General features: G+C 33.8%; 1 protein-coding gene and 1 long non-coding RNA gene across 2 annotated transcripts in view; one reads left to right on the top strand and one right to left on the bottom strand.

Annotated features, from left to right (window-relative positions):
- Positions 1 to 27,131, top strand: part of LOC127698630 (ATPase family AAA domain-containing protein 2-like) — a 113,082-nt gene that overhangs the window by 43,793 nt on the left and 42,158 nt on the right. Inside the window, exons 8-12 of the mRNA XM_052202186.1 lie at positions 5,668 to 5,899; positions 7,935 to 8,076; positions 16,034 to 16,182; positions 17,422 to 17,670; positions 21,060 to 21,150. Of these exons, the coding sequence (XP_052058146.1) occupies positions 5,668 to 5,899; positions 7,935 to 8,076; positions 16,034 to 16,182; positions 17,422 to 17,670; positions 21,060 to 21,150 (863 nt within the window). The remainder of the gene's footprint in view (positions 1 to 5,667; positions 5,900 to 7,934; positions 8,077 to 16,033; positions 16,183 to 17,421; positions 17,671 to 21,059; positions 21,151 to 27,131) is intronic.
- Positions 393 to 13,334, bottom strand: LOC127699104 (uncharacterized). The gene is made up of 2 exons (XR_007981071.1): positions 13,142 to 13,334; positions 393 to 1,294 (listed from the first exon to the last, which is right to left on the bottom strand). It is a non-coding gene; the product is annotated as an uncharacterized LOC127699104 (long non-coding RNA).

Raw genomic sequence — 27,131 nt, 5'->3', positions numbered from 1 at the left:
AAACTTTGTTTGATTTCATCTAAAATTGAATTATTAGGGTTCTTTGATATTCCAAATCTAACCGTGTATTTAGATTTTTAATTTTGGGTCCTGTTTTTTAAATTGGTCTACATTAAGGTCCAAAGGGTCCAAAATTAAACTTAGTTTGATTTTAACAAAAATTGAATTCTTGGGGTTCTTTGATATGCTGAATCTAAACATGTGTTTAGATTTTTGATTATGGGCCCAGTTTTCAAGTTGGTCCAAGATAGGGTCCAGTATTTAAACTTTGTTTGATTTCAACAAAAATTGAAATATGGGGTTCTTTGATATGCTGAATCTAAACATGTATTTAGATTTTTGATTATGGGCCCAGTTTTCAAGTTGGTCCAAATTGGGGTCCAAAATTAAACTTTGTTTGATTTCATCAAAAATTGAATTATTGGGGTTCTTTGATATGCCAAATCTAACCGTGTTTTTAGATTTTTAATTTGGGTCCCGTTTTTTTTAAATTGGTCTTCATTGAGGTCCAAAGGATCCAAAATTAAACTTAGTTTGATTTTAACAAAAATTGAATTCTTGGGGTTCTTTGATATGCTGAATCTAAACATGTGTTTAGATTTTTGATTATGGGCCCAGTTTTCAAGTTGGTCCAAGTTGGGGTCCAAAATTAAACTTTTTTTGATTTCAACAAAAATTGAATATATGGGGTTCTTTGATATGCTGAATCTAACCATGAATTTAGATTTTTTATTTGTGGGCCCCGCTATCAAATTGGTTCATATTGAGGTCAAAAGGGTCCAAAATTAAACTTTGTTTGATTTCATCAAAAATTGAATTATTGGGGTTCTTTGATATTCCAAATCTAACCGTGTATTTAGATTTTTAATTTTAAGTCTGGTTTTTTAAATTGGTCTACATTAAGGTCCAAAGGGTCCAAAATTAAACATAGTTTGATTTTAGCAAAAATTGAATTCTTGGGGTTCTTTGATATGCTGAATCTAAACATGTGTTTAGATTTTTGAATATGGGCCAAGTTTTCAAGTTTGTCCAAGTTGGGGTCCAAAATTAAACTTTGTTTGATTTTAACAAAAATTGAATATATGGGGTTCTTTGATATGCTGAATCTAACCATGTATTTTGATTTTGGACATTGGACCATAATAGGTAAATTAAAAAAATTGAAGTTCTTAGACCACATTCTTTCTGTGTCAGAAACCTATGCTGTGTCAAATATTTAATAACAATCCAAATTCAGAGCTGTATCAAGCTTGAATGTTGTGTCCATACTTGCCCCAACTGTTCAGGGTTCGACCTTTACGGTCGTATCAAGCTGCGCCCCAGCGAAGCATTTTATTATATTTTTGCGGTCGTATATTGGTATGAAGTTGGCGTCGTCGTCGTCGTCGTCGTCCGAAGACACATTGGTTTTCGCACTCTAACTTTAGTTTAAGTGAATGGATCTCTTTGAAATTTGACCATAAGGTTCAATACCACAAAAGGAAGGTGGGGATTGATTTTGGGGGTTATGGTACCAACAGTTAAGGAATTAGGGACCAAAATGGGGCCAAAAATAAGCATTTTCTAGTTTCCAGACAATAACTGTGGAACGGTGTATGGATCTCTCTGAAATTATACTACAAGTTTCCATACCACAAAGGGATGGTTAGGATTTGCTTTGGGGGGTTATGGCTCAAACCGTTTAGGAATTAGGGGCAAAAAAGGGGGAAAAACAAGGTTGTTCTGGTTAATGGACAAATACTTTAGTACAAAACATAATTTAAAGCAGTGTAAGGGAGATAAATCAAATACATCATTGAAATTATCTCCCTTACACTGCTTTTAAATTATGTATAAAGTAATGGTTAATGAACAATTAAGATAATTTAAAACAGTGTAAGGGAGGTAATCCAAATACAACGTTTTGGTTAATTCCCTTACACTGCTTTTAAATTATGTTTAAAGAAATGCATATTTATAAAGGAAGACCAGTAAAAATATCTGCAAATGTTGCATCTTTTTTTTTTACAAAAAAATCCATATGAAAGATTTGACACTATATTTTAAATTCTATTATAAAATAGATTAAGTTAGCACTATGGTAAATTTAAATGGGTAATTATGGTTGCAAACTCCATTGGAAATTTGAGTTGAGATTATGACCATATTTTGAGGGAACGAATTGAATTTTTTGTGGGAAAAAAAAAGGGAGGGGGGGGGGGGGGGGGGGGTAAAAAGAATTGTGGGGGGTCAATTTTTTCTCATTTCAGACTTCAGAAATTAAAAAGAATTATTCTTCAAATATTATTTTTTTTTTCAAATTTCAAATATTGAAAAATTTCAAGAAGTAATCTTTAATTGCACAGTATGGCGCATTAGATTTGTAAAATCTTTGACCACATTTATTTATTTGTTATGTCGAATCTAACCGTGTATTTAGATTTTTAATTTTGGGTCCAGTTTCCAAATTGGTCTACATTAAGGTCCAAAGGGTCCAAAATTAAACTTTGTTTGATTTTAACAAAAATTGAATATATGGGGTTCTTTGATATGCTGAATCTAAACATGTATTTAGATTTTTGATTTTTGGCCCAGTTTTCAAGTTTGTCCAAATAGGGGTCCAAAATTAAACTTAGTTTGATTTCAACAAAAATTGAATATATGGGGTTCTTTGATATGCTGAATCTAACCATGTATTTAGATTTTTTATGTGTGGTCCCCGCTATCAAATTGGTTCATATTGAGGTCAAAAGGGTCCAAAATTAAACTTTGTTTGATTTCATCAAAAATTGAATTATTGGGGTTCTTTGATATTCCAAATCTAACCGTGTATTTAGATTTTTAATTTTGGGTCCTGATTTTTAAATTGGTCTACATTAAGGTCCAAAGGGTCCAAAATTAAACTTAGTTTGATTTTAACAAAAATTGAATTCTTGGGGTTCTTTGATATGCTGAATCTAAACATGTGTTTAGATTTTTGATTATGGGCCCAGTTTTCAAGTTTGTCCAAGTTGGGGTCCAAAATTAAACTTTGTTTGATTTCAACAAAAATTGAATATATGGGGTTCTTTGATATGCTGAATCTAACCATGTATTTTGATTTTGGACATTGGACCATAATAGGTAAATTAAAAAAATTGAAGTTCTTAGACCACATTCTTTCTGTGTCAGAAACCTATGCTGTGTCAAATATTTAATAACAATCCAAATTCAGAGCTGTATCAAGCTTGAATGTTGTGTCCATACTTGCCCCAACTGTTCAGGGTTCGACCTCTGCGGTCGTATCAAGCTGCGCCCAGCGAAGCATTTTATTCTATTTTTTTGTGTAGCGTTGAAATTGTTAAAGTCAATTTTTAACAATTTTTCGTAAATTTTTGTAATCTTTTACAAAAATCTTCTCCTCTGAAACTGATGAGACAAATTTAACCAAACTTATCCACAATCATCATTAGGGTATCTAGTTTGAAAAATGTGTCCGATGACCCCATCTGCCAACCAAGATGGCCGCCATGGCTAAAAATAGAACATAGGGGTAAAATGCAGTTTTTGGCTTATATCTCTGAAACTAAAGCAAAAGTATAACAGTTGCATTATTTCATGCATCAATTGTAAACAAAAATATCAGGTGAGCGACACAGGCTCCTTGGAGCCTCTAGTTTTTATGTTATCGTTGATAAAGTTTATGTGATACCTGCACTTAAAGAATTGCAACTTATTCAGTCAAAATCAGTAAATCAGGCAAGACATTTCAGTGTGTGCGCTCTTGTATGTTAATGTTTGTGATTAATTATAATTTCCAACGGTTTGATAGTATAGTGGGAAATTACTGTAATAACGGTACGTGTGAATACTATTGATATGGGTACTTCGTATGTACACGTATATATACATATCACATGATATTGATATTTAGTGGGAATATTTTCCCTTGTTGGTCACTTGTAGCCAAGCATCAGACTAGACAACAGTGAAATAAAGTTCATTTTCAATTGTATTGTTATTCTAATTTGTATTTAGTAGGAATAAGATATTTTACTAAAGAGTAACTTAAGTTATTACTTATTACATATACAGTCGAACCTCTTTGTGTCGAACTCGGTTGTGTCGTAATTTCTCGTTCCCGGTAAAATTCCTGTTTGATCAATGCATAATTACCTCTGATGAGTCGAACTCGATTGATTCGAATACTCGGTTAAGTCGAGTAAATTTTATAGTCCCGTCGATGTAAAATTCATGTAAATTGACCCCGATGACTCGAAGTTCGAAAGTAAGAATTTTCAAAAGATGCAGACCTAATGATAAAAATTCAAATCGGATGTATCTCTTGTGTAACCTAATCATTTTCCAAAGAGATTAAAGCTGAGTAAACATACTTGTTTGTATAACAGTTAAAATGACATGTTTATGGTGACCGGTAATTAACACCTTTGGTTGATCGTTCAAGCGGAATGTTAGTGTGTTGAACATTTTTCACATCAGATAAAAACAAAACGAATTTAAATGACCCAAGCCGAGATTAAATGAATTGTTAGATTTAAAACTCATTAATTACAATAAATAAAAGAATTAGGACAATTATGATAAATTCATGATAATTTAATGTAAAGCAGACGACCTCTGGCTCATCAGAGATCGTTCATAACTTTATTCGTTCTGCGAGTGATTTCATAATTTATAGTGACTGACCTTTGTAAATATTTGTGTAGACTATTGATTTTATTTGTGCATGATTTGTATCTGTACTTGTGTGTTTAATTATTATGAAGGACCAACAATGGAGATTGAATACACAATCATAAAGTGTCATATCGAAAAAAAGGCACACTGTTCATTTTATCTAGTTTACACAAATCATATCGTATTTCATGCATTCCAAATTTATGACGACACACTCGACCTCGGATGAGTCGAACCTCGGATGTGTCGAACACTTTGGTCCGGTCCCTTTGACTTCGACACAACGAGGTTCGACTGTAGATAGTAGATTTACTTTATATACAGTCCAAGTATAACTCTCAAGACGGTCTTCCGACTATTTGGGTTTGGACACAGGTTTCCCACATTTTCCACTTTATTTAAAATGTAGTCTTTTGACTGCAGTTTAAATGGAGTTTGACCGAGGTGACTTGTTTTTGTTGGTTTTTCCTGGCCGGCGGGATCGTTGATGACAGAGCAAAATTTTTTGAACACAATTTACTAATTATTCTATTGAACTCTTTAATGAAAGTGAATTTATTGTGCATTGATACTTATGCTTTATGTATATTGTGTTTATCAATTATATTTAAATTAATAAAATATGGGGTCCACCAGTATTGCTGGGCTATCGGCTATATATAGTATTTAGTATTTATTGAGATGCCTAGAAATAGTTATTAATAAAGTTGATACATCAGTTTAGGGGGAGACACATATTATAATCAATGATATTTGGTATGCAGTTGTATGAGCCTTGGCATATCTCAATTCCACAGAGATTCTTTGGTCTTGACCTAAGTCATGGTTCATTGACTTTGGAAGTTGTGCATAGGTTACATGTAAAAGTGTTGTCATTTTAATTTCAATATTTTCATTATGCTATTAACATTACATACAGGAAAGACATACCTCTATGTCTATAGTTTATATTTTATATTTACTGATATTTAGTTTAATAAATGCTCATGAAGTTTTATCACAAACTTTCAGAAGAAAAGCACAATTCCATGGTAGTGATACTACATCATCATCATCCTGTAGTGAATCAGATGATGAGGAAAGGTTTAAAAGAAGAAAAGCGAAAAGTATGGCAAGAGCTAGAAATAGATGTTTACCAATGAATATTAGTCCTAAGAATTTGAAAAACTCCAACATTCTCAAAGATAGAGTAAAGATAGGCTCCAGTTTGGCTGATGTTGATCCCATGAATGTTGACAGAACCGTGAGTATATGTGTATATTGTCAACGTTCTCTATATTTACTTGGCAACATGCATAGACTTTTTTTTTATATTCTCCCTTCACAAAAGTTAGGGAGGGGGAAGGAAGGAATGTCTTTAATTTTGTTAATTTTCAATTAAATTGCTAGGAATTTTTAAGTAATATTTAAAAATCAAAAATGAAACAGAAAATTGAAAGAAAATATTATATATTGTTGCCTATCATAATTGATTAAATTGTTGAGTCATGTGACATTTTGTCAAATATGTAAATTTAATGTTATGAATTATAGAACCATCTAGACAGTATATCTGTGATCAGATAACTTGATCAATCATTTTTAGCTCACCTGGCCCAAAGGGCCAAGTGAGCTTTTCTCATCACTTGGTGTCCGTCGTCCGTCGTCGTCGTCCGTTAACTTTTACAAAAATCTTCTCCTCTGAAACTACTAGGCCAAATTTAACCAAACTTGGCCACAATCATCATTAGGGTATCTAGTTTAAAAAATGTGTCAGATGACCCCGCCCGCGAACCAAGATGGCCGACATGGCTAAAAAATAGTACATAGGGTAAAATGCAGTTTTTGGCTCATATCTCTGAATCTAAAGCATTTAGAGCAAATCTGATTGTTCATTAGGTCAAGATCTATCTGCCCTGAAATTTTCAGACCAATCAGGCAACACGTTGTTGGGTTGCTGCCCCTGAATTGGTAATTTTAAGAAAATTTTGCAGCTTTTGGTTATTATCTTGAATATTATTATAGATAGAGATAAACTGTAAACAGCAATAATGTACAGCAAAGTTAGATCTACAAATAAGGCAACATGACCAAAATTGTCAATTGACCCCTTAAGGAGTTATTGCCCTTTATAGTAAATTTTTTACAATTTTCATAAATTTTCATTATTTTGTAAATTTTTGTAAATTTTTACAAAGTATTTTCCACTGTAACTACCGGGCCAAGTTCATTATAGATAGAGATAATAGTAAGGAGCAAGAATGTTCAGTAAAGTAAGATCTACAAACACATCACCATCACCAAAACACAATTTTGTCATGAATCCATCTGTGTCCTTTGTTTAATATGCACATAGACCAAGGTGAGCAACACAGGCTCTTTAGAGCCTCTAGTTAATTATACACATGAACTTTTTAAACAATATCGATTGATGCCATTGAGGCCATTCATAACAAATTTTTAGTATGTATTTTGTTATGAAGTTACCTGAGGAATTTATGTTTTATGGTCAATTTTTTGTGTGCATATTTATGCTCATTGATGCGGAAAGGTTCTTCTCTTACAAATTTTTCAGAATCATTTTGAGTTTCATTTGTGGATATTATAATGTTATATGAAGTGTATTTTATTTAGATTAACAATAGAAAGCTACAGCATTGAAATGGACAAATGTAGTAGTTTCCCTATATCAGTGTCTCACTTAATGCAATACAGTTTTGCAGACAGAACCATACTCAAATAGTAGATGATAAGATTGTTGCAGTATATTCTTATTGCAATATCATTATGCAGGCTTTTCTGCCACATTTCGCAATATTATAACACTTGTCATATATTGGAACTTATTGATGACAGAAGCTTCATTTGCCTCAAGTTTAATATCCTGCAGTAATTTCATATGATTTCTGCTTTTCCTTCGATCTGCTTTCAGGTTAACACAGCTAGATATGAGATGTCAGTATCAATTGATAGCATTGTCATCAAAACAATGCTTTAAATTTGAATGCCTTATTATCTGACACTGCTACTGTATCATGTAACCCTGTAAAGAGATTAAAGGTTGATGTACTTTCCATTCCTTCAGATACAGCTTCATCTTATAAAAGTAACAATGATTCTTTTGTTTACAGACGGTAGTGTATTTATGAATAAAAAAAAATTGTTATTACAACAATGCACTGGATTTCTTTGAGTGCATTTTAAGTCATTTCAGTACTCAGTTTATTCTAAAAGAATTAAGATTCTTGTTTTATTTTGAACATGTATTAACATACATTTTGTATTCTCGATATTAACAGGTTAATTTTAACAGCGTTGGTGGATTAGGGAAGCATGTGAGAGCATTGAAAGAAATGATTGTTTTTCCTCTCCTTTATCCAGAAGTTTTTGAAAGATTTAAGCTGGCACCACCAAGAGGAGTATTGTTTTATGGCCCTCCAGGTAACTAAAATAGTAAAAAAGTAATAACTTGCTTTGAATAATGTCATTAAAAAATGATTATCATGTACTTGATGTAGCAGGTTAAATAATAGAAGAGAGATTTCATATTGAATGATACCCCCAAGGGTGACTGGGGAATAGAAGTATGGTCACCATTGGTCTTCTTCCGACCGGCAGTAAAACCCTTGCTAAAGTGGGGCGTCCGTTTGGCTGTGCGGGATGTACAAATTTTCAGCCACGTCCGGTCAGAATGGGGACGTTAAATCTGATGCCTCGTGTAAAGAGAGTGCTACGCTCTTTGCACGTTAAGAACCCTTGCAACAACTCTTTGAGGGGTCCGTAGGTGACCTGTTGCAAGGCTGAATTTCTGTCCCTATCCAATATGCCCTCGTTTCCCGTGGCAGTCTAAATTTCTCCGACCTTAATCCCGGACGCCCCTGTTACAGAACCTGCCTATTGTATTTGTTGTTAGTTTGTTCTCGTCCTGAATATGCATGAAATATTTGCCACTGGACGATAAGCAACCAACAATCAATCAATCATATTGAATGATTGATATTAATTATTAAAGAAAGCATGAATTATATATATATATTACACAGAAGACCATTTGAAAGTTTAAGCTGTATTCAGAGGTAGAGAGGAACTGTAGTAATTTCTGAGTCATCCAGCCATTCATCTTCCCTATTGATCTACACAAGTTGAAATAACAAAGGAACACTATTTTGCAAAAAAAAAATTGTAGAAAATATCAAGTAGATGTTATGTAAATAGATCCATCTGAACCCAATATTAAAATTGGCAATTTTGAAACCCACAACCAATAATGTATACCGTAGAAAGGCTTGTATAGTTCGCAGTGGTACATAGTCCGCACCCCCTTCTCCCCACGAAATTTTAGGTAAAAAAACTTTTTGTAACTGTTAGAAAAGGTCTAATGAAACTCCGGTAATTTCAAATCCTGTGCGGTCGTTTGCGGTATTTTCTTGGAAAAACCTGTTTTCCATCATCAAGCAGAAGCTGAAACTGCTTGTTAATGATTCCAGAACGCTTCATGATTGTTAAAATAAGTTTAATTCACTTAAAAAACAATTTAGAAACTTGTGTATGTTTAAACAGGAAGTTTAAAAAGCACGTGTAAAAGAAGAAATTAACCGGTGAGAGTCGAAATCCGTACATAACAGATATCACTATAATACGACTTTGAAAGTAAAACAGTTCCATCCTTTTGTAAAACAGTCTTTAATATATCTATCACATTAATGTTTGAAGGGTCTTAAGCTAATACAAACCATATTAGTCAGTATGAAACACCAAAACGGAACGAACAATAACCGATTTCGTTTTGTAGTTTACAAATTCTAAGCTGGTTTACGGTTGTCTTTTTCACTATGTTTGTATCGTTTCAATCGAGCAGATACCAGTTTATTTCAACCAATGCATTGAAAAGAAACGAGAAATTTGTAATGAAAGGTTTAGTTTTTATATTTATCAGTATTAATTTGATATTGAATAGAAATAACTTATTAATATGGATGAGTTAAAATTATTAGTTTGAAAAATGATAAGAGCGCCCTCTACAATAGAAATAACAAAGATGGCGGAACGTAAACAAACCACCTCGACCGCGAAATTGAAATTTTTCTCTTATTTCTTGCTTATTGTACTCTATAGTCCGCACCCTGTCTGGAAGGTCCAATTTTGGAGAATAAAACCGTGGACTATACAAGCCTTTCTACGGTACTGACAACTCTGTACAAAATGTTAAAAAGGATAACAGGACCTGGATTTATACAAGAAATGAATTGCATTTTTAGTTTCTGATAATTGAAAATTGTAATGGATTTTAACATTTGGATTTGTTTTGTAATTGCAAAGGATGTCAAAATTAAGAAATGCTACTTTTTAGCTCACCTGACCTGAAAGGTCAAGTGAGCTTTTCTCATCACTTTGCGTCCATCGTCCGTCATCCTGCGTCCGTCGTCCGTAAACTTTAAAAAAAATCTTCTCCTCTGAAACTACTGGGCCAAATTTGACCAAACTTGGCCACAATCATCATTGGGGTATCTAGTTTAAAAAATGTGTCCGATGACCCCGCCAACCAACCAAGATGGCCGCCATGGCTAAAAATAGAACATAGGGGTAAAATGTAGATTTTGGCTTATATCTCTGAAACCAAAGCATTTAGAGCAAATCTGACATGGGGTAAAATTGTTTATCAGGTCAAGATCTATCTGCCCTGAAATTTTCAGACCAATCAGGCAACACATTGTTGGGTTGCTGCCCCTGAATTGGTAATTTTAAGAAAATTTTGCAGCTTTTGGTTATTATCTTGAATATTATTATAGATAGAGATAAACTGTAAAAAGCAATAATGTTCAGCAAAGTAAGATCTACAAATAAGTCATCTTGACCAAAATTGTCAGTTGACCCCTTAAGGAGTTATTGCCCTTTATAGTCAATTTTTAACCATTTTTCGTAAATTTTTGTAATCTTTTACAAAAATCTTCTCTGAAACTACTAAGACAAATTTAACCAAACTTGTCCACAATCATTATTAGGGTATCTTGTTTAAAAAATGTGTCTGATGACCCCGCCCGCGAACCAAGATGGCCGACATGGCTAAAAAATAGTACATAGGGTAAAATGCAGTTTTTGGCTCATATCTCTGAAACCAAAGCATTTAGAGCAAATCTGATGAGTTTAAAATTGTTCATTAGGTCAAGATCTATCTGCCCTGAAATTTTCAGACCAATCAGGCAAATCATTGTTGGGTTGCTGCCCCTGAATTGGTAATTTTAAGGAAATTTTGCCGTTTTTATACGACCGCAAAAAAATTTTTGTGGTCGTATATTGGTATGACGTTGGCGTCGTCGTCGTCGTCGTCGTCGTCGTCATCCGGCGTCGTCGTCCGAATACACATTAGTTTTCGCACTCTAACTTTAGTTTAAGTGAATGGATCTCATTGAAATTTTACCATAAGGTTCAATACCACAAAAGGAAGGTGGGGATTGATTTTGGGGGTTATGGTACTAACAGTTAAGGAATTAGGGGCCAAAAGGGGCCAAAAATAAACATTTTTGTAACTTCCAGACATAACTTGTGTGTAAGTGTATGGATCTCTCTGACATTGTACCACAAGGTTCCATATTACAAAGGGAATGCTGGGATTGATTTTGGGGGTAATTGTCTCCAAATTTTAGGAATTAGGGGCCAAAAAGGGGCAAAAAACAAGCATTTTTCTAGTTTCATGACAATAACTTGTTTATAAGTGTATGGATCTTTATGAAATTGTACTACAAGGTTCCATATCACAAAGGGAATACTGGGATTGATTTTTGGGGTAATTTCCTCCAAATATTAGGAATTAGGGGCCAAAAAGGGGCAAAAAACAAGCATTTTTCTAGTTTCATGACAATAACTTGTTTGTAAGTGTATGGATCTTTATGAAATTGTACTACAAGGTTCCATATCACAAAGGGAAGGCTGGGATTGATTTTGGGGGTTTTCCCTCAAAATTTTAGTAATTAGGGGCCATAAAAGGGCAAAAAAAACATGCATTTTTCTAGTTTCAGGACAATAACTTGTGTGTAAGTGTATGGATCTTTATGAAATTGTACTGCAAGGTTCCATATCACAAAGGGAAAGCTGGAATTGAGTTTGGGGGTAATTGCCTTAAACGTTTAGGAATTTGGGGCCAAAAAGGGGCCAAAAAACAAGCATTTTTCTAGTTTCCAGACAATAACTTGTGTTCAAGTGTATGAATCTCTCTGAAATTGTACTGCAAGGTACCATACCACAAAGGGAAAGCTGGGATTGAGTTTGGGGGTGATGAATCATAAGGGGGTTCAAAAAATTGGGGGGGGGGGGGGGATTTTTTTTTTCATTTTTTTTCTTTAACATTTTCCATTTTAAATTGGTTATTTCTGATTTATATATAAAAGCAAATAATAATGATATGGTTTGAATAGGCATACATGTGAACCTCCCGACGGGAGTACAATAATCCCGTTTTCAGGGGTCTCCTCCCCCACTCCCGTTGAAAAAATCCCGTGTATGAAATTTTTCATGAATGAAAAATTTCTGCCCAACATAACATCTCAGGCATCTGGTGTAACTGACATTACCTGAAGTTATATTTTACCTGTAAATCAATTAACATGCATAATTATATGGCTTCACTTGTCAGCTTGGGTGTCAAACATACTGGTAAGCAACGATTTTTACCTCAGGCTAACTGCCGTTGTGTAACAAAAACTGTGTATTTATTGGGTTACTTCCCTTGATTTATCCTGTTTTAAGTTACTTTCCTTTTAATAATGAAAATTTTTAAAAGAATATAAATAAAATATAAATTGAACAAATAATCATAAAAGGATGGTTATTAAATGATTTTAAATGTCTTAGGACAAATAAAAAAATAAATAATTTGAAAATTATTTGAGGATTCTATACTTCCTTTTAAAGCTTAAATTGAAATTTATATATTATCACTATGACCCTAACTTTACAGTTAGAATGAATTTCTGAGTTTGCAAATAAAAACTATTTGCAAGAGAAAAAAAAAAAAAATAAAAACTATTTGCAGACAGCTAAACAAATGTTCTGGTTGCAATGATTGTTTTATAGAATATGAAGTAAAAAATTTAAAGAACATACTGGAAAAAAACAATGTTAGATTGAACATGTAGAATATAAAGATGGAGAAACTTTATAAGTACAAGGGTACTATAAACATAATAAATTGGTTGGAAAGTTGAAGAAAACACACTTTAAAAGACCATTTTTACAGCACACGGTTACATTTACAACAAAATTAATGTCGATTAAAAACCTCCTGATCTGAGTCCTAATCTCCTGACCAAAATTTCCCAATCTCCTGATCTGAGTTTCACAGTCCATCACATGTATGAATAGGTAAATTGAAAATTTTTAAGTTCTTAGACCACTTTCATTCTGTGTCAGAAACCTATGCTGTGTCAAATATTTAATTACAATCCAAATTCAGTGCTGTATCAAGCTTGAATGTTGTGTCCATACTTGCCCCAACTGTTCAGGGTTCGACCTCTGCGGTCGTATCAAGCTGCGCCCCAGCGGAGCATTTTATTGGTTATTATCTTGAATATTATTATAGATAGAGATAAACTGTAAACAGCAATAATGTTCAGCAAAGTAAGATCTACAAATAAGTCAACTTGACCAAAATTGTCAGTTGACCCCTTAAGGAGTTATTGCCCTTTATAGTCAATTTTTAACCATTTTTCGTAAATTTTTGTAATCTTTTACAAAAATCTTCTCTGAAACTACTAAGACAAATTTAACCAAACTTGTCCACAATCATTATTAGGGTATCTTGTTTAAAAAATGTGTCTGATGACCCCGCCCGCGAACCAAGATGGCCGACATGGCTAAAAAATAGTACATAGGGTAAAATGCAGTTTTTGGCTCATATCTCTGAAACCAAAGCATTTAGAGCAAATCTGATGAGTATAAAATTGTTCATTAGGTCAAGATCTATCTGCCCTGAAATTTTCTTACCAATCAGGCAACCCGTTGTTGGGTTGCTGCCCCTGAATTGGTAATTTTAAGGAAATTTTGCCGTTTTTAGCTCACCTGACCTGAAAGGTCAAGTGAGCTTTTCTCATCACTTTGCGTCCGTCGTCCGTAAACTTTTACAAAAATCTTCTCCTCTGAAACTACTGGGCCAAATTTGACCAAACTTGGCCACAATCATCATTGGGGTATCTAGTTTAAAAAATGTGTCCAATGACCCCGCCAACCAACCAAGATGGCCGCCATGGCTAAAAATAGAACATAGGGGTAAAATGTAGATTTTGGCTTATATCATTGAAACCAAAGCATTTAGAGCAAATCTGACATGGGGTAAAATTGTTTATCAGGTCAAGATCTATCTGCACTGAAAATTTTCAGACCAATCAGGCAACACATTGTTGGGTTGCTGCCCCTGAATTGGTAATTTTAAGAACATTTTGCAGCTTTTGGTTATTATCTTGAATATTATTATAGATAGAGATAAACTGTAAACAGCAATAATGTTCAGCAAAGTAAGATCTACAAATAAATCAACTTGACCAAAATGGTCAGTTGACCCCTTAAGGAGTTATTGCCCTTTATAGTCAATTTTTAACCATTTTTCGTAAATTTTTGTAATCTTTTACAAAAATCTTCTCCTCTGAAACTACTAAGACAAATTTAACCAAACTTGTCCACAATCATCATTAGGGTATCTTGTTTAAAAAATGTGTCCGATGACCCCGCCCGCGAACCAAGATGGCCGACATGGCTAAAAAATAGTACATAGGGTAAAATGCAGTTTTTGGCTCATATCTCTGAAACCAAAGCATTAAGAGCAAATCTGATGAGTTTAAAATTGTTCATTAGGTCAAGATCTATCTGCCCTGAAATTTTCAGACCAATCAGGCAAACCATTGTTCGGTTGCTGCCCCTGAATTGGTAATTTTAAGGAAATTTTGCCGTTTTTGGTTATTATCTTGAATATTATTATAGATAGAGATAAACTGTAAACAGCAATAATGTTCAGCAAAGTAAGATCTACAAATAAGTCAACTTGACCAAAATGGTCAGTTGACCCCTTAAGGAGTTATTGCCCTTTATAGTCAATTTTTAACCATTTTTCGTAAATTTTTGTAATCTTTTACAAAAATCTTCTCCTCTGAAACTACTAAGACAAATTTAACCAAACTTGTCCACAATCATCATTAGGGTATCTTGTTTAAAAAATGTGTCCGATGACCCCTCCCGCGAAACCAAGATGGCCGACATGGCTAAAAAATAGTACATACACAACAGCCCGTGTGGATTTTGCTTTTTCCACCAGCCCACCGTGGGCAGTCCACCCGTGCCCACTCTAGCTATAATCTCTTTTTTGTAAAAATATTGATTACAAATGCTTATCTGCTTTTTTCAAGTGATTGTACTTGCAAGTCTTTAGATGAAACAAAAGAAATTGAATGCCCACTCCTACAGGTGGGCAGAGTGGACAAGGTACAAATTTTGCCCACCCGGTGCCCACTCCCATGGTGGGCCGGTGGACAAAGCAAAATCCACCCGAGCTGTAGTGTAGGGTAAAATGCAGTTTTTGGCTCATATCTCTGAAACCAAAGCATTTAGAGCAAATCTGACATGGGGGTAAAATTGTTCATTAGGTCAAGATCTATCTGCCCTGAAATTTTCAGACCAATCAGGCAACACATTGTTGGGTTGCTGCCCCTGAATTGGTAATTTTAAGAAAATTTTGCAGCTTTTGGTTATTATCTTGAATATTATTATAGATAGAGATAAACTGTAAACAGCAATAATGTACAGCAAAGTTAGATCTACAAATAAGGTTACATGACCAAAATTGTCAATTGACCCCTTAAGGAGTTATTGCCCTTTATAGTCAATTTTTTACAATTTTCATAAATTTTGTAAATTTTTACAAAGTATTTTCCACTGTAACTACCGGGCCAAGTTCATTATAGATAGAGATAATAGTAAGGAGCAAGAATGTTCAGTAAAGTAAGATCTACAAACACATCACCATCACCAAAACACATCACCATCACCAAAACACAATTTTGTCATGAATCCATCTGTGTCCTTTGTTTAATATGCACATAGACCAAGGTGAGCGACACAGGCTCTTTAGAGCCTCTAGTTTAGACTGAGGGTGATTAAGAATAATACAAGGGGTGGGTTGGGGTTCATCTGTTTGTCCTTCGGTCCATGTTGCTGTCCATGTTGCTGTCAATCCATCTGTCCATCCCATGAAATTTTTGTCACATTTTTCTCAAAACAAAACAAAAACATGCTGTTCCCTGTGATGTGTTTTCACTTCCATTACTCATCAACTTCCTGTTTACAAATGGGGGTATCATGTGTACAATAGCTTACAGTTCAATTTGCTTGATTCAGTACCTCTTTCTATTTGCAGGAACTGGAAAAACATTAGTTGCTAGGGCATTGGCAAATGAATGCAGTACAGGAAATAGACGAGTTGGATTTTTCATGAGGAAAGGAGCTGATTGCCTTAGTAAATGGGTTGGTGAATCAGAAAGGCAGCTTAGATTATTATTTGATCAGGCAAGTTATTTCTGTTTGTCGAAAGTATTTATCATTTCAAAGCCTGTGTAATGGAAAATGAATGAAATTGTAAACATTTTTAGATGACATCCAGAATAGATGTGGAGGGGGCATTAAGTGTTACCCTTGTCCATCAGTCCAGAAATTTGGTTAGCAAACTTTAGTTTGCCTCAACCTAATGTTATAAAACTTACACACAATGCCTATTACCACAAAAAACAGATCAAGTTCGAAATTGGGTGCCATCACTTTTACCGTTCTTGAGTTATGCCCCTTTATAAATGTCGTTTCCCTTCTCTAACTTTAGTTTGCCTCAACCAAATGTTATGAAACTTATGTTTATAATCACAAAACAGTCTTAACTATGTGAATCCTGCATTTGTATGTGGAATTTGACTCATGCATCTGTGGCCCATAGACACATTCTCCATTTATTTATCATTTAATCCTAATGATTTTGCTGGAAGGAAAAAATCATTTAATCCTAATGATTTTGCTGGAAGGAAGAGGACTAGTGTTGCTTCAAGTACAATGTTCTTAGTTTCTTATATTAATACAGTGATATTGTTTGCCTCAAATTACCTCCGAAATTTGGCTTTTTCCCCTAGAGAAAATTCCCAATTACTAAAAAATTGGCATAAATTCCTCTTAATAAGTTGTACATTTTTCCCAAACGGTGATGGCATCAGTAGTAGTGTACGATAATTTCGTATTCATGTTATTATTTTGATATTATGAAAGCGCATTTGAGATCCGGGTTTCTGATTAGAATCATCACGGTGTTTGTAACACGCATGGTTTTCAATGTATTAAGTACCGTCATTTTTTGCCTTTCTTTCCCCTCCCCAAAAAAGTCCTTTCCGTTGAAAATGTCTAACAATTCAAAATATTGCATGAAAAAACTGTGCAAAAAAGACAGCATTTAACTGACAACAACTTGAATGAACTTGTAAATATGTTCAAGGGATTAAAGGACAGAAAAATGACCTTTGAAAATTAAAATAATGAACTGTTGACTTGTCTTATTAACTATATTAAGTTCAGTCTTGTCTTCTAATTCAAGTTTTAGTACAATTAATTCTTATTCAAAACTTCCCAATTTCCAAAAAAATGATGCATTTTTCCCCTAAAAAAAGGGTAGAGGTACTTTTGAAAAAAGACAACAATATCACTGTAATATTTGTTCTCCGTGTATATTTTATGTCATAAAGAATTAACCACCTTATTTTGTTGATGTAGGCTTACCAGATGAGGCCATCAATTATTTTCTTTGACGAGATAGATGGTTTAGCACCTGTTAGGTCCAGCAGACAAGATCAGATTCATAGTTCTATTGTTTCAACATTGTTAGCTCTAATGGATGGCTTAGATAGCAGAGGAGAAATTGTAGTAATTGGGGCAACAAACAGAATAGATTCAATTGATCCAGCTTTGAGAAGGCCTGGAAGATTTGACAGAGAGTTTTTGTTTCCATTACCTTCACAAGAAGTATGTTTAAAACAGACAAGATAATAATATATTACATGACATACTCTTTACTAAATTCTTATATAAATCTTACATTTGGGTTACATTAAGTTTTTCTTCCAGTTACAGAACTGCATATAAAACGATTTTATTGTTCAAATATCACCAACTAACATACTACTTTCCTTAGTACAAGAACAGTGTTGATAATTAGTCCCCTACTGACGAAGTCGAAGGGGACTTTAGGTTTGCACTCGGTCCGTCTGTCAGTCCGGCAAATCAGTTTTCCACACTTTTTTTTTTGTGCTTGAAGATATTGATTTGATATTTGGTATATAGTTTTGTCATGACAAGTTTCAGATCAAGTTTGAATTTTGTTCCTATCTGATGAATTTGTGCAGAGTTATGGTCTTTGGACTTGGAAAATTCACTCAAATAATCAGTTTTCCAAACTTTTTTTCGTCATGCTTGAAGATATTGACTTTATATTTATGCCCCCGCCGTAGCGAAGTTGGTTTCCGTTCTCTAACTTTAGTTTGCCTCAACCAAATGTTATAAAACTTATACACAATGCTTATTACCACTAAATACAGATCAAGTTTGAATTTTGGTGGCGTTTACCGTTCTAGAGTTATGCTCCTTTACAAATGGAAAAATTGCTAAATTTGTTTCCGTTCTCTAACTTAAGTTTGCCTCAACCAAATGTTATGAAACTTATACACAATGCTTATTACCACAATATACAGATCAAGTTTGAATTTTGGTGCCGTCTCTTTTACTGTTCTAGAGTTATGCCCTTTTTTTTCCCTAAAGATCAAGTCATTTTTAAAATAGGAGTTATCTTCCTTTGTCCATGATTACAGTTGAATCAACTACAATCAATGCTTTATACAATGCAATGTTTAATTTTGCCTTCCACTGATAAATTAAAGCAATTTTAACCCTTCATTTCTAAAAATATTTTAAAGTCTTCTTTGAAAATTTGAGTTATCTTTCTTTGTGCATAATGGTAGTTGAATCAACTACAATCAATGCTTTATACAATGCAATATTTAATTTTACTTCCTACTGATAAATTAAAGCAATCTTTACCATTCAGTGCTTACAAGCACTTTGATTACAGTTCTAGGGTTATGCCCCTTTACAAATGAAAAAATTGCTGAATTTTTTGTTTCTGTTCTCTAACTTGAGTTTGTCTTAACTAAATGTAATTTCTAAAAATATCAATGTCATTATTCAAGTAATTTTTAAAATTGGAGTTATCTTCCTTTGTCCATGATTATAGTTGAATCAACTACAATCAATGCTTTATACAATGCAATGTTTAATTTTGCCTTCCACTGATAAAACACAGATCAAGTTGAATTTGGGTAGTGTCACTTTAACCATTATTGAGTTATGCCCCTTTATAATTCAAAAGATTGCAAAATTTTTAGTTTCCATTCTGTAACTTAAGTTTGCCCCAACCAAACATTATGAAACCTATACACAATATTCATTACCTCAAAACTAAGATAATGTTCATTTTTTTTGTTTCCGTTCTCTAACTTTAGTTTGCCTCAACCAAATGTTATGAAACTTATACACAATGCTTATTACTACATAATACAGATTAAGTAGGAAATTTGGTGGCGTCACTTTTACCATTCTTGAGTTACGTCCTTTTATAAACATAAAAATTGATGAAATTTTTCGTTTTCGTTCTCTAACTTTAGTTTGTCTCAACCAAATGTTATAAAACTTATACACAACCGTTCTAGAGTTATGCGTGTTTACAAATAGAAAAATTGCTGAATTTTTAGTTTCTGTTCTCTACTTAAGTTAGCCTCAACCAAATGTTATGAGACTTACACACAATGCTTATTACCACAAAACTCAGATCAAGTTCAAATTTGGGTAGCATCACTTTTACCGTTCTTCAGTTATGTCCCTTTATAACTATATGATATGCAAGCGGGGGCATCATCTGTGTCCACATGTGAACACAATCCACATTTATTTTTGATATATAGTTTACACCATGACAAGTTATAGATCAAGTTAGCATTTTGTTCCAGACTATGAATTTTTAACCGGTAGGGGACTATGTATTGCCATGCAATACTCTCAGAATGCTTGTTCAATTTAATGAACACCTCATTCACTGCAGGCCCACAAAAAGATTATATTTTATTAAGTATACATTATTATGTTTATATTCTTTAAAGAATATTATCTATGTGAAATGTTAGCCCCCACCCCCACCCAATAAAAAAAAATAAATCAAAAACAACACCTATAGACACATATTCTTGTGTATGATATATTTTTTGTAAATTTTAATTTTTGTAATGTGAAAATGACAGATATTTTACAAAAACTACTGGTTGTATGGTATTTATTATACCCCACGCAACGAGTTGCGGAGGGTATAATGTTTTTGACCCATCCGTCCGTCTGTCTGTCCGTCTGTCAGTCCGTCAGTCCTGTTTCTTGTCATCGCAACTCCTCTCAAACCACACAACAGAATTTAACGAAACCTTTTTGGATAATAAGGACATACTATATAGTTGTGCATATCGACAGGAAATTACGATTCAATTTTTTTTCTAGGAGTTACGCCCCTTTGAACTTATTTACTTTAATGTACTACTGCAACAGTTTGTCATCTCAACTCCTCTGAAACCACACAACAAAATTTCATAAAACTTTGTAGATAATAAGGACATACTACGTAGATGTGCATATCGACAGGAAATTATGATTCAATTTTTTTTCCAGGAGTTACGCCCCTTTGAACTTATTTGCCCAATATACTACTGCAACCTTTTGTCATCGCAACTCCTCTCAAACCACACAATAGAATTTCATGATACCTTTTTAGATAATAAGGACATACTACGTAGATGTGCATATCGACAGGAAATTACGATTCAATATTTTTTCTAGGAGTTACGCCCCTTTGAACTTATTTGCTTCAATATACCTCTGCAACAGTTTGTCATCGCAACTCCTCTGAACCCACACAACAGAATTTCATGAAACTTTGTAGATAATAAGGACATACTATGTAGATGTGCATATCGACAGGAAATTATGATTCAATTTTTTTTCTTATACAATTTTTTTTTCTTACAGTTATTTTATTTCTCCAGTGACAATGTGGGGACGTGGGGTATGTGTGCGCGCTCACTAAGGTTCTTTAATTTTAGTATGAATAATGTAACTACAAAATTGATATATTTAAAATTTTTCTAAAATTAGAAAATGTACATAAAAATTTATAAATGGATGAATCCATTCATTATGCAAGTTCATTACCATGCTACTGATGGATGTTTATGCAATAGTTATTTTATGCACTCAGTATATAATGTATGTTTATATGTAATAGGGAAGAATGATATTTATATAAATAAATAAATTTACAGGCAAGAAGACAAATCTTGCACATTCATACAAAAGAATGGAATCCAAAATTATCTGATCCTTTTGTGAGTGAACTGGCAGAAAAAACAGTCGGTGAGTTTAGTTTATTTCATTCATTCATTGCCAGATTTACAGATATGATTGTTGAAAATAGATTTTTGGTTCAGTGGTTGATTTTCGGTACTTTTGATAAACACTTTTGTATTTACAGTCAGTTGCTAATATATCCCAGGTAATGGTAGTTGTATGAGTATCAAAACCCCATTTATATATACAATACCTTTTATCAATACTTAATGCACAAATTTTTACCATATCTCAATATCAATGTTTTAAGTACTATATACAGGTAACTAGTTGTCTCAAACTCGGTTGACTCGAATATTCAGATGAGTTGAAGTTTTTCTGTGGTCCCAACTTTGTTCCATAGAAATATAAGTATTTCGACTCCTCATGAGTCGAAATTGGATGAGTCCAATTTCAATTGACTCAAACCAAATTTACCGGCCCATGGTTGACAAAAGCATTCAAATTGCATTATTTATCTCTTACTAATACACATGTCAAAACATGACCTCAGGGTTAAAATGGATTGAAGAGTTCATCTGACGATACACATGTAATTAAATTTCCTGTCACTGACCACTGTATTAATTTATGACATTCTTTTTCAACAAGTGTTTACATATTAAAGATTATCTTTGATCACCATGATGAATAATTAGTGATACATTGTTGTAGTTTATGAAAAATTATTTAAAATGTTTAAAAACAATTAACCGTAATCATACATCAATGAGCTTGGTTGTGCATTAAGTAGGGATTTAGACTTAGTGGTCAAATCATAACTACTCAATCAGCGTCTTTAATCCTCTTGTATTTTATCTTGCAGAAAACGATTGAAATAAAAGAAAATGAAAAGAAATCAAAATTTTCTAAAATTTCTTGTATACGAGAATGTACAATTTCATCAACTTTAAATCTCTCTATGATCGATTGGAAATAACCATCTTGGCTAAAAACCACAGAAAAAAATTGTAACTGTACAAAAAAAATCATATAATTTTATTAGCTCACCTGGCCCAAAGGGCCAAGTGAGCTTTTCTCATCACTTGGCGTCCGTCGTCCGTAAACTTTTACAAAAATCTTCTCCTCTGAAACTACTGGGCCAAATTTGACCAAACTTGGCCACAATCATTACTAGGGTATCTAGTTTAAAAAATATGTCCGGCCATCCCGCCAACCAACCAAGATGGCCACCATGGCTAAAAATAGAACATAGGGGTAAAATGTAGAATTTGGCTTATATCTCTGAAACAAAAGCATTTAGAGCAAATTTGACTTGGGGGTAAAATTGTTTATTAGATCAAGATCTATCTGCCCTGAAATTTTCAGATGAATCAGACAACCCGTTGTTGGGTTGCTACCCCTGAATTGGTAATTTTAAGAAAATTTTGCTGTTATTGGTTATTATCTTGAATATTATTATAGATAGAGATAAACTGTAAACAGCAATAATGTTCAGCAAAGTAAGATCTACAAATAAGTCAACTTGACCAAAATGGTCAGTTGACCCCTTAAATAGTTATTGCCCTTTATAGTAAATTTTTAACCATTTTTCGTAAATTTTTGTAATCTTTTACATAAATCTTCTCCTCTGAAACTACTAAGACAAATTTAACCAAACTTGGCCACAATCATCATTAGGGTATCTAGTTTAAAAAATGTATCCGATGACCCCACCCGCGAACCAAGATGGCCGACATGGCTAAAAAAAAGGACATATGGTAAAATGCAGTTTTTGGCTCTTATCTCTGAAACAAAAGCATTTAGAGCAAATCTGACAAGGATAAAATTGTTCATTAGGTCAATATCTATCTGCCCTGAAATTTTCAGACCAATCAGGCAATACCTTGTTGGGTTGCTGCCCCTGAATTGGTAATTTTAAGAAAATTTTGCAGCTTTTGGTTATTATCTTGAATATTATTATAGATAGAGATAAACTGTAAACAGCAATAATGTACAGCAAAGTAAGATCTACAAATAAGTCAAATGACCGAAATGGTCAATTGACCCCTTTAGGAGTTATTGCCCTTTAAAGTCAATTTTTTACAATTTTCATAAATTTTGTAAATTTTTTTGTAAATTTTTACAAAATATTTTCCACTCTAACTACTGGGCCAAGTTCATTATAGATAGAGATAATTGTAAGGAGCAAGAATGTTCAGTAAAGTAAGATCTACAAACACATCACCATCACTAAAACACAATTTTGTCATGAATCCATCTGTGTCCTTTGTTTAATATGCACATAGACCAAGGTGAGCGACACAGGCTCTTTAGAGCCTCTAGTTATAATAATAAAAGACCATTACATACAGATACATCAATCTCAAACCAGAATATTGATCCCCTACCCATATGCATCTGGCTTTATTTTAGCATTACCTAGCTAAGCAAGAGTTGTGTCCCCTGGTCTGTCAAACTTACGGTATTCGTTTGAGTTGAACTACTGGTATCTCGAAATATTTCTCTGGTTCCGACTGACATCGAGATACAAGAGATGACTGTTTACAGTTTTTCTGGCCTAAATTAGTTTGATAGGGGTATGTTGAGAATTTTTTTTAAAACTTTGTAATTTATGAATGTGATTTCAGTTTCATAATTCATGCAGTTCATGTGGTAGGAGGGTGACGAATATAGTCCAAGAATATCTTTTAATTTTATTTTGACAGACAATGGCATTAACCTATTGTATATATCACTTCAGGAAAAAGAATAGCTAAATAGTAAATTTTTTTTACTATGTCTTATGATCTACATTGTCTGGCTAGAGTTACTGTATGTCAGTTGTCTTAATCTTCTTTTCAAGGTTCCAATGACTGCATGAAAAAATCTGAATAGGTACAGGGAAATAAAAAAAAGTTGAGACGTTAGCAGTTGTCGGTGTGATTACTTGCTTTTTAGTCCCCTACTGACGAGGTTGAAGGGGTATTTAGGTTTGCACTCCGTCTGTCTGTCTGTCTGTCTGTCCGGCAAATCAGTTTTCCAGACTTTTTTTCTTTGTGCTTGAAGATATTGATTTGATATTTGGTTTATTGATTTATCATGACAATTTACAGGTCAAGTTCAATTTTCACAAATATAGCTTTTCTATTTGTTCAGTTAACACTTTCCTTACTGAATTGTTTTTTTCCGCGACTTTGTGTGGCCTGTTCAAATTTCCGCGCGCAGTTTGCCTGGCCTGAATTAATTTGACGTGTGAATGGAGAAAAATTGACGTTTTACAAAAAAACGTTTGTATCTTTGTTGTTTCTCATCAAATCGGTTTCAAACTCAATATTGTCACAATTAAGTATGTAAGGATCGTTGCAAAATAAACAATTTTACATGACAATACCTACTTTTGATAATTTTTAACCTTTTGTGGGAGGAAAATGACGTTTGATTTGCGAAATCATCTGTTTTGTGACCGGTTTATATTTTTGCCTTTCATCTGCTAAATTAACACTACAAACGGTAGTTAACAATTTCGAGTGTTCCTTTAACAAAGTTTTATGGAAAAAATAACTCCACAGTCAAAATTTTGACTCATTAGTCTGAATAAACACGAATGAAATGGTCTGTCAAATTCCGCGGCGGGCATTTTTGTACTTGTAATGCAATCACTTGAGAGGAAATTGTGTCCCTGGATAAGTTGGTGTTGTCTTTCTTAGTCCAATATTTTTTTGTATTTTTGCATGGATTGAGATATAACTTTACTATTGGGATCTTTTGTGGATTTTTTTTTTTATTTTAGTAGAGATATCTAATGATATTTTTTCTGGTAAAATAAATACTTTTGAGATTCATATGTGCTTTTTTAAATGAATGTGCATATATATTTTTTCTGTTTTTTTTTGTATCAGACCACTGCATGGAGATATTATTCAAATGTTAGCTGATCTGACACACTAATACATGAACATTTAACACTTCAATAATCTTGATAAATTAAGTGAGAAATAGTTAACTCTTTTAAGACAATCATGAACTTACTATGATTTATTTAAATAATTATCTTTGTTAGTGTCCATGGGATGCTAGAATTTCCACTGTCTTTGGTTGTGTATTGTTCAATGATGAAAATAATTTAATGCTCCTTAAAATTTGCTGATTCAAAAACTAATAAATGAAACTGTCAACTGTAACAACAATTATAAATTATGAATATCCTTTCAACAAATTATGAATATCCTTTCAACAAATTTTGAATATCTTTTCAACAAATCATGTACTCCTTTCAACTTCAATTGTAACCAAGTAACTGTCAATTAAGAAGTGTAATTTTTACGTGAATGGAAGACTGTGAAGCAATGTGGCAGGCAAAGGTGTTTGCTACATTCAACACAACCTTATTTTGTCTGACACCTTTTTTCCTGTGTACCATTAGCTACCCTATCCCAGCATACGTGACACCATGTCTTGTTCCCCAAGTCTGCTGGCAAATGCCTGTGTGTCAATCTGATTTCAGCTGGTAGGTTTGATGGCCTCCCCCGACGGTTGTCCCTTGTCGTATATCCTGCGATAAGCTTAGTAGCAACAGATTTTGAAAATTCCAAGAAGGTCATTGATGTAGTTTGCTGGTGATTTGGTGAAATTTGGAAAAGACGGTAGGCGTTAAACTTAATGATTTCAAGCATCTTGAAGAAAACTCTCTTTGGCCATTTCAGTGTCTTGTGTCCAAAGAAATAGTATTGGATATACTGGTCACAACAGTCAACACCACCCATGTGGGTGGTTTAATCAGCAACCATCTTTGGGCATTGAAGTTGCTGTCTTTGGAATTGTCCTTCATTTTGGACAATTCTACTTACTTCCGTCGAGCCGTTGTCATGTATGGTAGAGATCACAGACACATTTTTCTTGTCTTTCCATACTGTAGCTGCAATTGCCCCCTTTTGCCTAAACTGACTATCTCCTCTCTGTGTTACATTTACAGGTTTCTTTGTCATCAAATCCTTTGGCAAGCCTCTTCTGTTGTGGCGGACAGTTCCACAAGCTCCAGTGTCAAAATTTTCAAACAAACTGGTGAACAATGCAGGACTTGAAAAGTAATTATCCATTTAAACATGGTAACCTTGTCTGGATAAATTGGCTCCTTCAAGACAAGAGATAACAACGGTGCTGGCCAACCCTACATGTGTTTGATCTGTCTTGCCCTGGTAGATCTCACAATATGACATGTATCCAGTGTCAGACTCTGCCAATGCCCAAAGTTTGATGCCCCATTTCGTTGGTTTAGCAGGCATGTATTGCTTGAATGCAACCCTTCCTTTGTAAGGTATCATGCACTCATCAATTGTCACCTCTTGTTTGGGGACATATTGGTCTCTCATTTGTTTGTTAAGGGCGTCCATAATGTATCTGACTTTGTAAGTGCCATCATAATTAGCCTCCCCTCTTTGCGGAACTTGCTGGTGAGGATCAGTGAAGTGTAGATACCTCATTATCTGCATAAATCTGTCATGTGCCAAAACTGTGGCAAAATATGGGGTTTCCAAGCAATCTGTAGACCAATATGATTTAATGTCTGGCTTTACATCAATACCCATGAGAAAAGTAATACCAAGAAAAGCCTTCATCTCTGGCAAGGAGGGACAAGACCAAGCTGATTTATTTTGGTCAGGGTTTATATCTTTTTGCATCTTTGCATAACTATCAGTTTTCTCAATTATACTTTGTATAAAGTTGTCAGATAGGAACAGTTGAAAAAAGTCAATGGTATCCTTCTCTGGGCCTAATATGTTTTGTGGGCCTGTACTACTTCTAGGTTGGAATAGATGGGGGAGACCTCTTTCAAATATATCAAATTCTTGGTGCCATCTGTCATTGTTGGGGGCATCACCGGCATTATTTACATCTGCCAGTTGTTGTTCATCATTATTTTCGTCTGAAAGTTCACTTTCAACATCACTGATCATGAAATCATCACCTATACCATTTTGAGCTAATTACATTTGATACCATTGACAAGCAAGTTCTACTTCTCCCTCCGACAATCCCTCAAACTCGTCCTCTGAACTATCGAACAA

The sequence above is a fragment of the Mytilus californianus genome, unplaced genomic scaffold, assembly GCF_021869535.1.
Source record: "Mytilus californianus isolate M0D057914Y unplaced genomic scaffold, xbMytCali1.0.p SCAF_1, whole genome shotgun sequence".
Classification (NCBI taxonomy): domain Eukaryota; kingdom Metazoa; phylum Mollusca; class Bivalvia; order Mytilida; family Mytilidae; genus Mytilus; species Mytilus californianus.
The sequence above is the reverse complement of the archived record's forward strand: the minus strand, read 5'-3'. Positions and strand labels throughout refer to the sequence as shown.